The following is a 15248-nucleotide window of genomic DNA, read 5'->3' as shown; positions in this document are numbered from 1 at the left end:
GCCACATGAGGGCGCAGTCGGCTCCTTACACTTTGATGCACAGGAGCGTGAGTTGAGTCAGAGCGCTGCCTGGATGTAAGAAGACTTCTGATTGGTTTATAGGTTAGGTTGAGAATGTTAAACTGCTTCTGATTGGACAGCTTCAAGTAGGCGGCGCTGTACCCAGCATTTCATTGATATACCCTACAGCTGGTGGCCACAGATCAGCCACACGAAGTGAAAGAAGAAAGAAAGTGACGAAGGCTTCATGTAGAGGGTTTTAAAGATTGCTCGAGGTTTGCTTTTAGTGTTTTAAAGAGTGGCACACCAAAGATTTAGAAAAAAGCGCTGCCAAAATGCTCTGCCACGTTACTCGTCCGGATTCGGTGGTGATGGAAGTGGAAGTTGATGCGAAGGCGAACGGTGAAGACTGTCTCAATAAGGTAAGCTGTAGTTAAATACACATCTTGCTTTATTTTGATATTTCTTTTTAAATGTAGTGTTATGGCCAGACAAGACAGTCACGCGCTGGTTGTGACAAAAAAAAACTTTTTAAATATGCGAAACTTCACCATGCTTCGTTGCCTATTCGCGATTTAAATGTATATAAAGGAGAGAGGGGAGAGCTCGTTTCTGCACGACTGATAATAATTCATTCACAGCCTCAAACATTTAGAGTGAGTGTCTTTTGTAATTTTGCATCCTCTTCACCGTTGCAGACTGAGGAAGCATGTTCGGCGCGCGACGGGCAGGAAAAAATAAAACATTTATATTTAGTAACTTAACCTTTTTAAATAGTCGATTTGTAGTCGAAACACCACTTTGTAGGTTTGCCAGAAAGTTTAAACGCGTTAATGGAAAACTGCCGACGGTCACATCGACCTGCATGGCTTATTAGTCAGAGGCAGAAGCTTAGTCCGAGGTTACTAAAGTTCATCCCGCTGCTTTGCAACCAGCTCCGCTCAAAGTGTAACTACAACCTGACTTTAGTTTTCTGGTTTAAAGCTGACAAACATCACCAGTTGTCTCCGGTTTACTCATAAAATGTAGCACCTTTTTCGTATGCATGGCATTTTCCCAACTTACTGTGACTAATAATGAGTTTTTATCTCAGCCTCCAGGCTCCGTATAGATACTCACCAAAGGTTATGTAATACCCCATGTCCCGCTGCAATTTAGGGGGCGTGAGATTGCCGGTGTGGTGATTCCCCCCTACCCCTGGGAGAGGATGAGAGTCCCCTTTTAAGCCGTCCAATGCTTAGAAGTAAACTTGCTTTTGCTTTGGAATAATAATAAGCCTTGTATGTGGCAGTATCACAAGAGGAGCAGAAGTTTCTTCTCCTCATCTCTTATAATCATGTCTCTGAAGAGTCTTTCGGTTGCAGGATCCTCTTGGAATTCCTGGTTTAAATTACACGCGTGTAACCGCTTCTTTTATCTCTTTCCAGGTTTGCAGAAAGTTGGGTATAATTGAAGTGGACTACTTTGGGCTGCAGTTCACAGGCAGCAAAGGAGAGAACCTGTGGCTGAATCTGAGGAATCGCATCTGCCAGCAGATGGATAATGTGGCGCCCTGTCGGCTGAGGCTGCGAGTCAAGTTCTTTGTTGAGCCCCATCTCATTCTGCAGGAACAGACGAGGTACAAGCTCGAGTGCTGCATAGAAATTACATTTAAACATTCCTCTTTGCTTCACATGCAAATCCGGTTCAGTGACATTAATGAACAAGTAAATAGATTTTAATTGCTTTGTGTTTTTTTTATTTTTTTTATTTATTAGTTCACACTTATGACTACATGTGACTCATTGTGCAGCATGTAGTGGAAAACAGAAACAAAGCCGTTATTAGAGCAGTCAGACTATAATCTGATAATTTTGTTTCCATTGCAGTGGAAATGCCCTATAGTAACCTCTTCAGGGTTACTATAGGTCATTTTTTGGTGGAGCACCAGGCTTGAAATGTGATCCAGCAACTGGGTCTGTTGCTGTCAGCCTGCCCCCAGGGACCCTCTGCACTGTGTGGCAGCCAGGACCCCTTGTCACTGCTCCCATTCAGCTCGAAAATAACTTTTTGTTTCAATTGTTTGTGGCCATTTTTGTTTAAACAAAAGTCGCCCCAGTTTGACATTTTTGCAGATGTGGTTTGGAAACGGGCCAATGTGGGGTATTTCACAGGTTTTGTTTTCTCAGTAATGTGTCATCGTTGTGATTAACAGCTGCAGTTGTTCACTAGGGAAAGTTTGAAGATGTACTTGATGATTTTTGTGTATCTAAAATACGATACAAAGTGAGGAACTTATTAGTTTGTGCTATATTTTGGCTTTGCCATATTAATTTATTCAAGACTCTGTTGTAGAGGAAAGTAACAAGTTCCGATCTTGACTATTTCTCTTTCCCATTTTCATTTCACTTTCCAGAGTGCATTTTGCAGCCCGTAGCGCAACGCCTGTAAACTTGAGTATGTATGGTGTTTCTGATGTTCTGTTTACCCCAGCCACGACTGTCTGAATGAGGGAAAGCTGATATGAATCAAGGGTGCACATGATGGAAAACCTGTTTTGTGTCATTTTGATCCTGCACACACGTGCAGCTCATCACCGGAGCGGTTAATTAAACACAAATGCCTCTGCCTGGGCCAAGATGCTCTCAGCTGCTCCCACTCCTATCTCACCCTTCACTCAGCTTCCTTGCATATAACTTCAACTTCATTCTTTGCTGTCACATTTTTCTTGCTGCTGGATATTAACAGCTCAATCACAACCACCTTTATTTCTCCCCTGCCCACAATGGCCCATATTTGGCAACCTTTAAAGTGGAAAGTGAAAGGAAAGTGGGGGGGGAGAGAGCACAGAGGACACTGGGATGCCTGTGCTCTGACCTCTTCTAGATTAGCAGGGGTTATCAGCAGATGGCTGGTGGGGGTGGGGGGGTTCAGGAGGTTGTTTAAAAAAAAAGGTGAGATAAAGATGTGAGGTGGAAGACGAGGATATGTATGGCTGCTACTAATTTGTACACATGGAGCACACCCCACCATGCTGTCAAGTAACATGTTTAATTTTGGAGCCGGCTTCATGCCATCCATCTGCTCAGATGTGATGTAATTGTGATGGCGGGGGTACAAACACAATTATAGGGTGCTTATGCGTTAGCATTTTAGGGAACGACTTGTGGGTCTGAGAAATTCCTACTCTGCATTTAGGGATGAATAATTTCTTTAAAGCACTATTTATTTTATTTACTTTAAGCTGCCTTAAGGCCTTTATATATGTAAAATATATAATAACTTTATAGTATAAATAATTATAATAAAAGTGATTTACCTAGCAAATTATTTAACTGGTTCTTTTAAACTAGTTGGGTTTCTCATGTCTCTTATCTTGTGCTGTCACCTTTGACACAGTTAAGCTTCAATAACTTCCTCATAAGTCAGTATGACTGTAACTGCTCCCAGGCCAGAAAGCAGACACGCCTCATGACAAAAAGCCCTGCTCCACTGCACATTTACAAGCCCGCTGGCCGTTCTCAGTGTCACTTTGTTCATTAATCGGTGTTTATGAATTTATTTATGCTTTCTTTGTTCTCCTGTGCATTCTGCAGCCCCATGAACGGCATGCATGCATGAGCTGTTGCTAACATTTTTGCCAGCTTATGGGGAAAGCATGACATGTTCCTGTAATGGACCAGCGCTTTTAGATGGCCTTCACGACTGGCACCTCTGTCCCCTTCTTAAAGGCCTTTATTACGTAACCAGCTGAACCCTCGTAGAGCTGCTTATATAAGCTGCTGTGTACTCTGCTGCCACGTAAAGCCTCACAGGTTACTCAAACGTTCATGCTCACATGCAAATGGATTTTTTTTTTCGGGGGGGGGGGTGATTCGTTTTGGGTAGGGATTTCTTATGCTGGAAAATGTGATAATCCAGCTGGAAAAAAAAAACCTGGACTGGTTAAGATAACAGATGTATTAATATGGTTTGTGGCTTTATTATATTATGCATTTACCATAAAACCATGTGGACAACCAATCGACACCCCATATCCATTTGAGCTATGAGGCTTTGGTTCAGCTTGCATCTGTGTCACCCTGCTTCTAAAATCCCTTTTTTCTTTAATCTCATTACTTTGAGATTCTCCATGTGTCCTCCCGCTCCTCTTTTTTTGCTACCTTTCCATGCTTATGCAAATTCATTGAAATTTGCTCACAGGGTGGCTTTACTCTCCTCACAGCTTGTTTTTGGGAAGCACCATGCTTTGAAGTAGCTATGTTACAACTGAGGCAGAGCTTTTAAAATCTTCAGCTAGTTTGAGAGTTTTGCACTATTTTTTCCGGCCTAATCATATTCAAGGCAGATCTAAGGCATCTGACAGATCAACCAATCTGTTCTCAACTACTGGAATAACATTTTTTTTCAGTTTTATCTTAACTCTTGTCTTATCTCTTGTTCTGTCTCTTTCTCTGTTTCTTTTCCATTCTTCCTCTCATAATGTCTTCTTGCGTTTCTTTACGGAATTACCCACAGTGCATGTTTAAAACGGCCGGTGTGTTTATCTGTTTGCTAGCATGTGAGATGGTGTGCAAAGCAAACGCGGCTGTATTGTCATGCTGCGTCCCAGATGAAAAAGCTGTATAGTGCGATTTCTCAGCCTCAGGATGCTGCTGTGTACCGAGAGCTCCAGAAATGCACATAATGTCATTGCCATCAAATCTGCATTGTTACACACCGTTTGTAAGGGGGTGTTGAGGTTTAAATATGTGAATGTTTTTGTTTTTTTTCCCCCTTAATTAGTGGCTGTGTTTGGCATTCTGATTATGCAAACACTGGAAAGGTCAGTGCTATCCATACTGGCTTCATGGGGGGTCTTTAATGTTGACCTGTCTTTAAGATTCAAAATGATATTCATTATTTAATTGACGGAAGTGAGTTTCCAAGAAAAACTAATGCTTGGATAGTAGTACAATCCAAAAGACTCAAATCAAATAAGTCAGAATATCAAACGGTCTGTTCTGTGATGAAACAGTTATGGAAATATCTACTGACTAAATATTTAAGGACTCTACTACAAAGTTCTCACAGGACAGTGTTCCGTCTGTTTTGTATAATCCCAGACAGTCCAGAGATGACTTTGCCAGCTGAGCTGGAGACCAAAACGGTTGAAATTAATGTTTTTCTCTGTCCATGTTAGTCTTGTGACAAACTGTGCAGGTTGTTTCTGTGCTGTTCCCTCAGCGGATGGCTGTGTATTCCAACCATTATGAAGTAATTAACAGGGGGAAACTTATGTATAATTAAGTTTGCACAAAATCCCACCTTTTCATTAATCTTCATTAATCTGCTGAGCCCTTCCGTACTACGCAGCCATAATAGAGCCAAACCTGGCAGTGCAAGAAGAAGATGCACTTTCTGTTCTGCACAGTTCAGCTTTGTTTTTAACAACATGAAATTGAAGTATTACTACCATGGAAACCTGGACAGCATTATCTGCAAAATTCTGCAAAGGCAATTCAGGGTAATTTATTCAAGTCACACATAAGTCATCATTTTTAGCTCGCTGTGGCAAGACACAGGATCAGGCCAAAGATCCCTGTGGTTCTGTGTTTTTAAAAAGTTTTTATCCGTGTGCTGCACCACCAGTTGTTACAGTTTAAGTTGTTTTTACTTTTGGTAACCTAACATTAGTTTGCCTGTTGGCATCCTTACACTAGGCTTAGTCCAAGTTATTGCCTTTTATTCCATTCTGTGCTGTAATCTCTTTTACCAGTCGGTACAGAGCACAAGCCTGTAACCCAAGGAGTTTAGCACACAAACGACCTCTTTGTTTTCTATGCGTGCAGCTTGCCACAGCGCAGACACTCGTTATATCTATTCTCTGGAATTAATGTGTGGCGAGTTTGTGTTAAACTGCAAGAGCTCTTTTCAATCCACCCACAACCTATGACAAAGACTTCGAGCAAAGTTTACTGTAGGTCATTGACTGCGAGTAACCTCAGTGCATACCTTCTGGCAGTGTTATTTGACTAGCTTACAAACCACATTGAGTCCAACCAATGAGGTCTGAAACTATTCTGCTGATTGGTTGTGGTGCAGTCTCTAGGCAGCAGTGTTGGGTTTCACTTTGTGTAAACTTTTTGTTCTTCAATTTTGTGATCCAAGTAACATTTTTAAAGATTTGGATTCTTCTAGGGCAGAAAATGGTAAAAAATTGAACAAGGCTTTTTTTTTTTTTTGGATGGGTGGAACAGACTGAAGAGTTTACTGATCTTGCCAACAAGTGTTTTTGAAAAGGAGATGAAAAGAAGTACATTGAAGCTTGGAGTAAATTCAAGGTTGAACAGTGTTTTGGGGATGTTTCACTTACAGAGAGCAGTGTAAACCAGCTGAAAAACTCGATTCTTCTGAAATCCTGCATTTGATTTTTTTTTTCTTTTTTTTCGTTATATTTGGATCCCTTGATGTTCAGGCTTTTCCACTATTTTTTAATAACTGCACAATGCAGGTCTATTCAGGCTCTAATAAGTAATCCTCTTAAAAACTTATGGGTCATTTAATTGCAAAGCAATGCAGTGTCAACAATATAATACAGTAAAAGTAGGCCAAGACACTTTGGTCTCAACACAAACTTCCTGACATTCAGTCTTCATGCTGGTGTTTTGGCGTAGAGAGCCTGGATAACAAGGTAATTATGACCTCCACATTTAAAAGTACACAACTATGTAAAAATGCATGTACGGATTTGTCTAAAGTGCATTACATGTTTGTTCTGGACACAGTGGTTCAGAAGAGCATCTAGCTAGGGGTGGAAAAAAAGATGCCTAAGAGTGAATTTGATGCTGCATACCAGCCTCATGTCCCAACAAGAATCCCATGATTCTGGCTTTTTCAACTCACTCTGACTCAAATTCTGTTATCTGCTTGAAAGTTGTCAGCACTGGAATTGTTTGTCTGCTCTGTTGTTTATAGGAGTGTGGAAATCAAAGGGGGTTTGTGGGGAATTTTTATTGTTTTTTTTTAAATTTCAAATCTGACTCTGCCAAGTTTCTTGAATTCCATCAAGATATCCGTAAATCAGCCATGGACAACACATGGAGAGATCCTGGACATAAGGTCGCTTGCTTCTTCCATGTGCAAAGTAAGGATGGACCTTGACAGGTGCTGAGGCAGCACTGTGCTGCTACACTAATGCAGCATGATCCTGGCACAGCTGTCTGAATAGCTGTCAGCTTAATGTGGAGGTCAAGCTGTAGATGGAAGCATGTTCATTTTATCTGGGAGAAGATATGATCACAGTTGATGGAAAAACAAGACTGTTGGGGAGATTTTCTTCACAAAATCTTTGCCCTCTTTTTTTTTATCAATAATGTTGTGTTGGGAGTCTTTGTGGTTGTTCAAAATGATATGGTCACAGGGTTTTTAAGGAGGAAACTTGTTAGACTCTACATGTAAAGCCACTTGGAGAGTCAGACAGGAACAGTAACTGGTTATCTGCTGTTTCTTTGTTGCAGGGCCTGTGGGCCTACTCTATGACTCAATGTTTTTTTTCTTGCAGATGGTTAGTGCAAAATTTGGGCCGAGCTCAGCAAAGCATACAGCTGCTTACACAAATGTAAGCGATATTTGATCTCTTGCTCAGAAGTCCCTGTCCCAGGAGTTTGACACAGTGTCTCAGAAGTTGGCAAATGTTAGACATAAAACACAGACACAATGAGTTTGTTTCACAATTCTCACAGTATCAAACTAGCCAGCAGAGATAAATCTTTTTTATGAAGAAGAATCTTGATAAATGACAGTCGTACAGTGACTGACATTAACCTTCCACCAGGCTCCGCATGAACTACAGTAACCTCTGTGGCTTGCCCTATAATAACCCTTTGCGAATAACCTATAGTAAACTCTCAGCAAAGTCGGCCCCATTGTTTGTGTCAGGTAGGTAGCAAACTAGCAGCGCTTCATCACATGACACCTGCTGGGCCTGACACAATAGAGCACAGTGTTTGTGTGTTGGAGGGAATGGGATGTTTTAACACCATATCAAAGCACTGTTTGTTATGCCTGAGGCTAGTCGGCCATGGGGCTTCGTTGTTACAGTCTGGCTCTAACAGGGGTGGTATAGAGCGGCTTTGTTTGTGTGCTTCACTGCTGCTGTTGATACTTCTTGAAAGTGTCGGCTGAGGTGTGTCTGTTGTTGTATTCTGAAGCAGCTGAAATACACGTTGCCTGCTTATTGTCACGAGTTGTGAGCTTGTTAGTCCCATAAGACGACAGAGGAAATGGCAAACCCAGCTCACTCCAATGAGACAACTAAACAAGCTGGATTTTCTACATCCAGTCTGTTTATATACAGTATAAACTTGGTGAGAAAATCAAGGATGCTGCTTTTCCATTCCACTCCCTGTCCACCTCATATATCCTCAAGTCACACTTTGACCCGATTCGCACAAATAAAAATGTCTCTTAGCATCATGCTTCAAAGAGCTGCAGCCTAAGGCCGATTTTCTTTTGAGCTGAAATAATAAGCACTTTAACGCACCACTGGGTGTGTAAGGAAGGAGGAAGTGGAAGATAAAAAAAAAAAAAAAGTTATGAAGTTGTTTTTATGTACAGGGTAACATGTGGGACTGACTCATTTGCTGATCCAGAAACAGGTGACAGGTGTATAATCTTCTTAAGGTTACTGTGCCATAGGTCAACTGAAGGATCTGTTTGGCTATCTAGTGTTTTTATGATGTAAGGATTTAGTCAGTCTGGGTTTTGCTTGCATTGACACCTTGTGTCCTGCTGCTCTATAGTGAGGAATTATTACGTTATAATAGTCACGTTATAGTTGATTAAGTTGGTCTCCTTAACCCACACCCAGCCCCTGAAGAAAACAATCTTTTTGTTCTGGTGCAGTAAGGACTGATGGTGCTGGAGCACCAGTCTTTTGTGGTCGGAGCCAGTGCTTTTGTAGCCCCAAACAAACACTGGAGCTGCTTCAGAAAAACCTGCATCACATTCACTAGTGTTATTGTGTTGTATTATTAGGGAAAGTAATAGTAAAAAGGGAGTCTGTTTCCTGTTTTCCCTCCACCACAACTTCCACATTTTCCAATGAGTGATATTACTCTTGAAGGAAGTTCAAATGGGGTGCTTTGAGGAAGTAATTATAATGGAAAAAGTGAGTCATTGTAGTGGCTATCCCATTTCTTCTGCTGCAAATGTAAACACACTCAGACACCTGCGGTTTTGGAGTATATGAGGACTCTTTAACCATCACACATGGACAATAAAATTGGAATGTGCTGTACACAATTTCAGGGATGAACATTTTGCCATGTCTGGAAAAACTGAAATGTTTTTTTTTTTCTTAGAGAAATTTGTTGACTAAAATGCAATAAATTCTTATCACCTGTTCCCTTCTCTACCCCCCCCTTCTCTAGACATCTCTTCTTCATGCACGTGAAGGAGGACCTCCACCACGGTCACCTACGTATGGCCTCAGAGCAAGCTGAGGAGCTGAGTGCCCTCCTGGCTCAGGCAGAGTTTGGTGACTACAACCAAAACACAGCCCAGTACTGGTATTCAGAGCTGTGTGGAGAAGAGCCCTGCAATGCCACAGTCAACAGGTAGATGACTTAAAACAACAAGGCACATGGAATTTTAAAATATTATTGAAACTTGCTGACCATCACTGTCAGCCCTCCTGAAGCTCTGCCCCTCTAAAATGTCTATGGGGTGGGGGGGGGAGTAAATCATACAGCAACAACATGGTGTCTGTAAGCTGGATGAGATCACTACAAAACACAGATGAACCAACAAAGCAGCTGACTGGAAATCAGTTTGCAGACTTCCACTGGGAGGACTTCCTGCTGTACATTTTCTGTTAACACAACAAGGCTTACAGTGTTGTACTACAACTTTTTTAAAGTCTGAAAACATGATCCCATTGGGTTATCAAATATAAAATTGTTTGACAAGCAAATATCAAAACCACTTCTCTCCAATTCCACACATACCTTTCCTCATGTATTACTTCTGACATCTCAGTTTTGTATCTGTAGCCGTACTTCAAACTGCTGCTGTGCACATAAATAGTTTACACCAAAGGCTTCATCTGCCAAACCTCTACATTTAACTCATCCATTTGCCATACTGATCCAGCATTCTACATCTGCACGCATTTCCTAACTTATTTGTAGAACTGCATGCATTTTATATTGATTTTATATATTTCTGTAGGTTTTCCAGTAAGAGATCTTTCAACTCTTGATATATGCCACTGTGTATTTCCCTAAAACAGTTTGTAGAATTCAGCTGGATCTATAAACTGAAAGAATTATTCTGTGCTACCAAAGCATTGATCTATTGATCTCAAAAGGACAGTTGCTTTTATGGATAAAACACAGTATTGCCTTGCTTGTGCATTGTAAGTCAGTGTAGTTTAAAGCTAACTTTTTCATTCCCAACCCTCTCCATTTTATTCTCCTGCAGCATCATTTCCAGACACAAAGCTTTTGAAGGTTTCAGCCAAGCCTCAGTGGAGTATCAGGCCCTGCAGCTGATCTCCTCTCTGGAGCATTATGGTGTGGAGTGGCATTGGGCTCGCGATGCAAACGGTCAGCGTTTGGCTATTGGAGTTGGCCCTGAGGGGATTACAATATGCAAGGAAGACTTCAGCTTAGTCAACAGGTATGTTCTGCTGAGGGATGCAGCGGAAATGAATAGTACGGGAAGATGTCTGCTACTGCAGTTCTCAAATGCATACTTGCATAACTTTTGGTTTGTTTTTAGAAATTTCTCATTTCCCTACCAACATTTTGCTACAAACTGTTTCTTCTCTCTTTACTTAATTTTAGGATAAGCTATCCCATCATCCAGATTGCCACCCAGTCGGGTAAAAGTGTCTACCTGACAGTTACCAAGGACACAAATGACAGTGTTGTGCTTTTGTTCAAGCTGATCAGTAACCGGGCAGCGAGCGGTCTGTACCGGGCCATCACAGAGACACATGCATTCTACAGGTGAGCACTAAAGACTGCAGCATTTAATCCCAGATCAGTGACTCACATAGCAGCAAACTGTGAGGCTGCACACTGTAGCAATGCAGTCAGTTTAATTTAAGATGATTTATTTTTTGTAAAACTTTGCATTGTTCCACAAAATTGGTCCAAAATATTGGTAATGGATGATGAGAGGTGGCTGAAACCAGCTCTAAAACGTGATCTGTAAAAACTTGTTCTGCTCTATTTTAGTATGCAGTCTCACACATTTGTACACATTAACTTAGTGTTGTTCTCTTTTTTTTATGGTAAGAACACATGAAAAGTAGGACAGCCACTGAACCTTTCCTTGACCCGAATGAATGTTGATAAAAATAAAAACATCAAAGATTCATTGGGTATAAAAGCCTCCCCCCCCCCCAAAGACAATCTGTATGGGCACTCATAAAAACTCAGTGAACAGGGACTATTCAAATGGCTGAGCTATGAAATTGTTTTCAATCACAATAGTACAAAAGAGAGCCCCATGCTTTTGTTACAGGCATGGGTTTTAGCTCACTGCCTGCATCACCCCCCCACCCCACCCCCCTCATGTTTTCAACTTGTTTGCTCAAAAGCAGGTGTTTACCATATAGTGACATCAATAGAGGATGGATGGTACTGTTAAACAGTATTGCATACAAAGGGTCTACAGCAGAGGTCATTACATCAAAAACAGACTAATTTTGTATGTGAATTCCACTATTTTACTGATATTAGTCTTATTTTCATTTGCAGGTGTGACACGGTTACCAACGCAGTGATGATGCAGTACAGCAGAGACTTTAAGGGCCACCTAGCTTCACTATTTCTCAATGAAAACATCAACGTTGGCAAGAAATACGTCTTCGACATCAGACGTACTTCCAAGGAAGTGTACGACCACGCCCGCCGTGCACTCTACAACGCTGGCGTTGTGGACTTGGTGTCTCGCTCTGAAAGCGGGGGGCGCTCCTCTCCCTCACGCTCCCCGGGCAGAGACAACCAGCAGGACAAGGGGCTGGACTGCAGCAGCTGCCAGCAGAGCCGGGCTCTGCAGGAGCGACTGCAGAAGCTCAGGGAGGCTCTCCTGTGCATGCTGTGCTGCGAGGAGGAGATAGATGCTGCGTTCTGCCCTTGCGGCCACATGGTCTGTTGCCAGACCTGTGCAAATCAGCTGCAGGTGAGTCTGGTTTACACACCTGGGTGGAAATGTTTGTAAATGTATCTGTGGAAGACTTATAGCTGGAAGCTTTTCTTTTGCATGGCAAAAAGAAATGACTGAAATGATGCTTTTTAAATGTGAGACTGCAAGGCTGAGACCAGTACTAATTTTAGATATTGTAGCATTTTATAGAAGTATAATAAACTATAGTAGAGCTTTAATAAGAAAAAAACAACTTAGTTTTACTTGAACCTCAATTTAAGTTTTTTTTCTATCCTGCTTTGAGTTATGGTCCTTAAACAATATCCCAAGCCTTGCTTGCACTCTGCTGACCTGAATGTGAGTTTCTGAGTTTCTTAAAAATGGATTATAGCAGCCAGGCAAATCTCATTAACTAAACTAGTAAAGCTCATAGATGTTTGAATGTCAGAAGGAAAACATTTACTGCAGAGAAAGATTGAGGAAAATGTTTTCAGTTTCAGGTGACCTGAGCAATAGCTATGTGATTCTATTATTGGCTCATCTCTGAGCTTGCAGCTGCCTTTACTGACTTTGACAACGGTTAGCAGTACTACCTGAAGCTATGAAGCTGTGGGGATCATTAGTGGTAGTATATTACAAGCAAACTTGTGCTGTGATGCAAAATGTTTTGCATTCGTGATTTTTAGTGCTTTCATGTAAAAAAATGAGACGTAACCATTCAGGGATTGACATATTATTGTAAATTTCATTGACAAACTCCAACTAAGACTCCCTGCATGAGCTTGCTCGTGTTGTTAAAGTAAGCTGGTATTGATTCATTTGAATTTTTTTTTTGTTTTGTTTTGTTTTTTAAAGTGTTTCTCTCTACTTTCTCCCTCAGTTGTGTCCCGTGTGTCGGTCAGACGTGGAGCATGTTCAACATGTCTACCTGCCAACTTGCACCAGCCTTCTGAGCCTGACACTGACAGACAACCACCAACATCGCAGCAGCATCCCTGCACCCATCCACAGAGACATGGCCTCCTCGCCTCACACCTGCTCCACCAATGAATACGAACACAAGCTCTACCACACATAAACCCACCAAGCTCCCTCTATGAACAGTTAAAAGCTACACCAGTTGGATTTCACAGAGAAGGAACTTATTTTTTTCACCCTTCTTGTTTCCTGCCTGGAATTCACATTTATCACAACAGATCAGCACAAACTAAGCGCTCAGCTTTTTTTTTTTTTTTTTTTTTTTTCTTTGTGTGCGTCACTGTTAAAAGCTTGTTTTATTTTTTTAGATTTGCCTCATAACATTGTTTAAATTATTGCATCAGTTGACCTGATACAGAATTATGCTTTTTGTTTGTTTTCTTCATGGTTATTTGCTCCATATGAAGCTCCTAGCCCCAGAATCCAAACCATATGATCATGTTTTAGAATATCTTAACTGTACATGAATTGAAGTGTTTTTGGTTATTTTTTTCTTTTTTTTTTAAAGGTTCCTGGCATTTTAAAACTTCATTTTCAATGTTATGCTGAAACAAGAGTGTACTGCATTTGTTTTCCATGCCAATGAGGAGGGTATTTAGAGGCTCAGCAGCACTGCTCCTGAATATAGTACCATACTAATGGGATAAAAAGACAGTAAGACTGTTGTGGTGTTGATCTTGTTATTGTGGGGTCAAACGGGCCTCGAAGGCTTTTTTTTTTCTTTTCGCCCAAGAGAACTGTAACATGCAGACACTCCTTCAACCGTTATAACTCCAGAACTGGTCTGATGATTAACTTAAACTTGGTCAAACACTAACCTGTTTTTCATAGACTGCTCCACTTTTACATGTTTATCTCCATCTCAGCAGAAAATGTGAAGAGCACTGACATGCATTTTGTAGGCATGCAGATGCTTCCTCTGAAAACCTCAGCTATAAATTTCTTCTCTGTGGTGTACTAGTGAGGTCTTTATTTAAAGGGTACTAGGATACCTGTAAGTGCAATACTTGCTTGCTTTTCTGCCAAGCTTTTTATTCTCAGTTTTATTTAATTTCAAAAACTATATTTAAATGACAAAGAAAAAAAAAACACATTGCCACTTTACTAAACAAGTTTGCTCGTGTGTTGGGAGTTTGGCCTTAATGTAGCAGCAAAATTTTTCTCTGACTTTTTGTTTTTCTGAGTAAGAAAAGGAAAAGGTTTTTCTTTACCATTGACACAGTTGAGCACAGTCGCTGCAGGGGATGGACTTTATTTTTCATATTGTACAAGTAGTGATTTGTTTCTGTTTTCTGAAGCAAATGCCACTATGCTCTTTAAAGTATCTCTTAGAATGAAAGACTTTTTTTTACATATGTATATATACTCTGCTTTTAACAAAGTATTAATAAAGTTGTTTTTAAAAAACTTACCCAGACTTGTGAACTTTCATTTACAGTTTTGTCTGAAAGTACTTGGGCTTTACAGCAGAACCAGGACATTTCCAGTCCATTCCTTTTTGTCCCTTATTTTTATGGATAGTAGGCTGAAGGAGCCTGAGCTTTCTTAGCTAAATGTTACCTATCCAATGCTCTCAAAACAACCATTTAAACTATAGGCTCAAGCTGTAGTGAAGGGATTGTATGTGTGAACCAATCACACACAGGAAGACCTGCTTATAAATTCAATTGATTATTTTGCATTAAAAAAAAAAAAACATGTAGAAGGCTCTTAAATGTAAATGATACTTGGATCACTTGAAAGACTGATTTGTTAACACCTGTAATGTCATACAGTGTATCTCCTTTAACTTTATTCCTCCTTGAATTGTTACTTCTCTCCAGCTCTACATGTGCGCTTAACACTGAAAGGTCAACCTGTCATTTATCTGTGTAGGCCGGTGGAGAGCAGGAAGCTGCACAGCCTGTAGTACAAAAAAGGTTCTCTGTATTGGTTAGAATTGACAGGCGTTGCTGAACTGTGATTCTGGAAGTAATTCTGGAGTTAAATATAGAAGCTATTGATTTGTCTGACTTCTCACTCTGTGAACCCCTGTCTGTCTACGACCTTATAGATGGAAAAACCCTCTCTCTTTCTGTCCCCATTCTCCTCTTATCTGTGTTGTTGCTTTCAGGCATCACTGCCGTGAAGCTCGCTCCAAGGACACGGATGAC

The 15248-nt window shown here is 40.8% G+C and overlaps 1 protein-coding gene across 1 annotated transcript; it reads left to right on the top strand.

Moving 5' to 3' along the window:
- Positions 1–201: 201 nt before the first annotated feature.
- mylipa (myosin regulatory light chain interacting protein a) lies at positions 202–14500 on the top strand. The gene is made up of 7 exons (XM_041967278.1): positions 202–422; positions 1428–1618; positions 9393–9578; positions 10444–10641; positions 10809–10973; positions 11730–12153; positions 12998–14500. The coding sequence occupies exons 1-7, from the start codon at positions 336–338 to the stop codon at positions 13193–13195; spliced, it is 1449 nt and encodes a 482-aa protein (XP_041823212.1). The 5' UTR covers positions 202–335; the 3' UTR covers positions 13196–14500.
- The last annotated feature ends 748 nt before the right edge of the window (positions 14501–15248 follow it).

This window comes from Melanotaenia boesemani, chromosome 17 (genome assembly GCF_017639745.1).
Source record: "Melanotaenia boesemani isolate fMelBoe1 chromosome 17, fMelBoe1.pri, whole genome shotgun sequence".
In the NCBI taxonomy this organism is placed as follows: domain Eukaryota; kingdom Metazoa; phylum Chordata; class Actinopteri; order Atheriniformes; family Melanotaeniidae; genus Melanotaenia; species Melanotaenia boesemani.
This window is presented reverse-complemented; position numbering and strand designations above follow the sequence as displayed.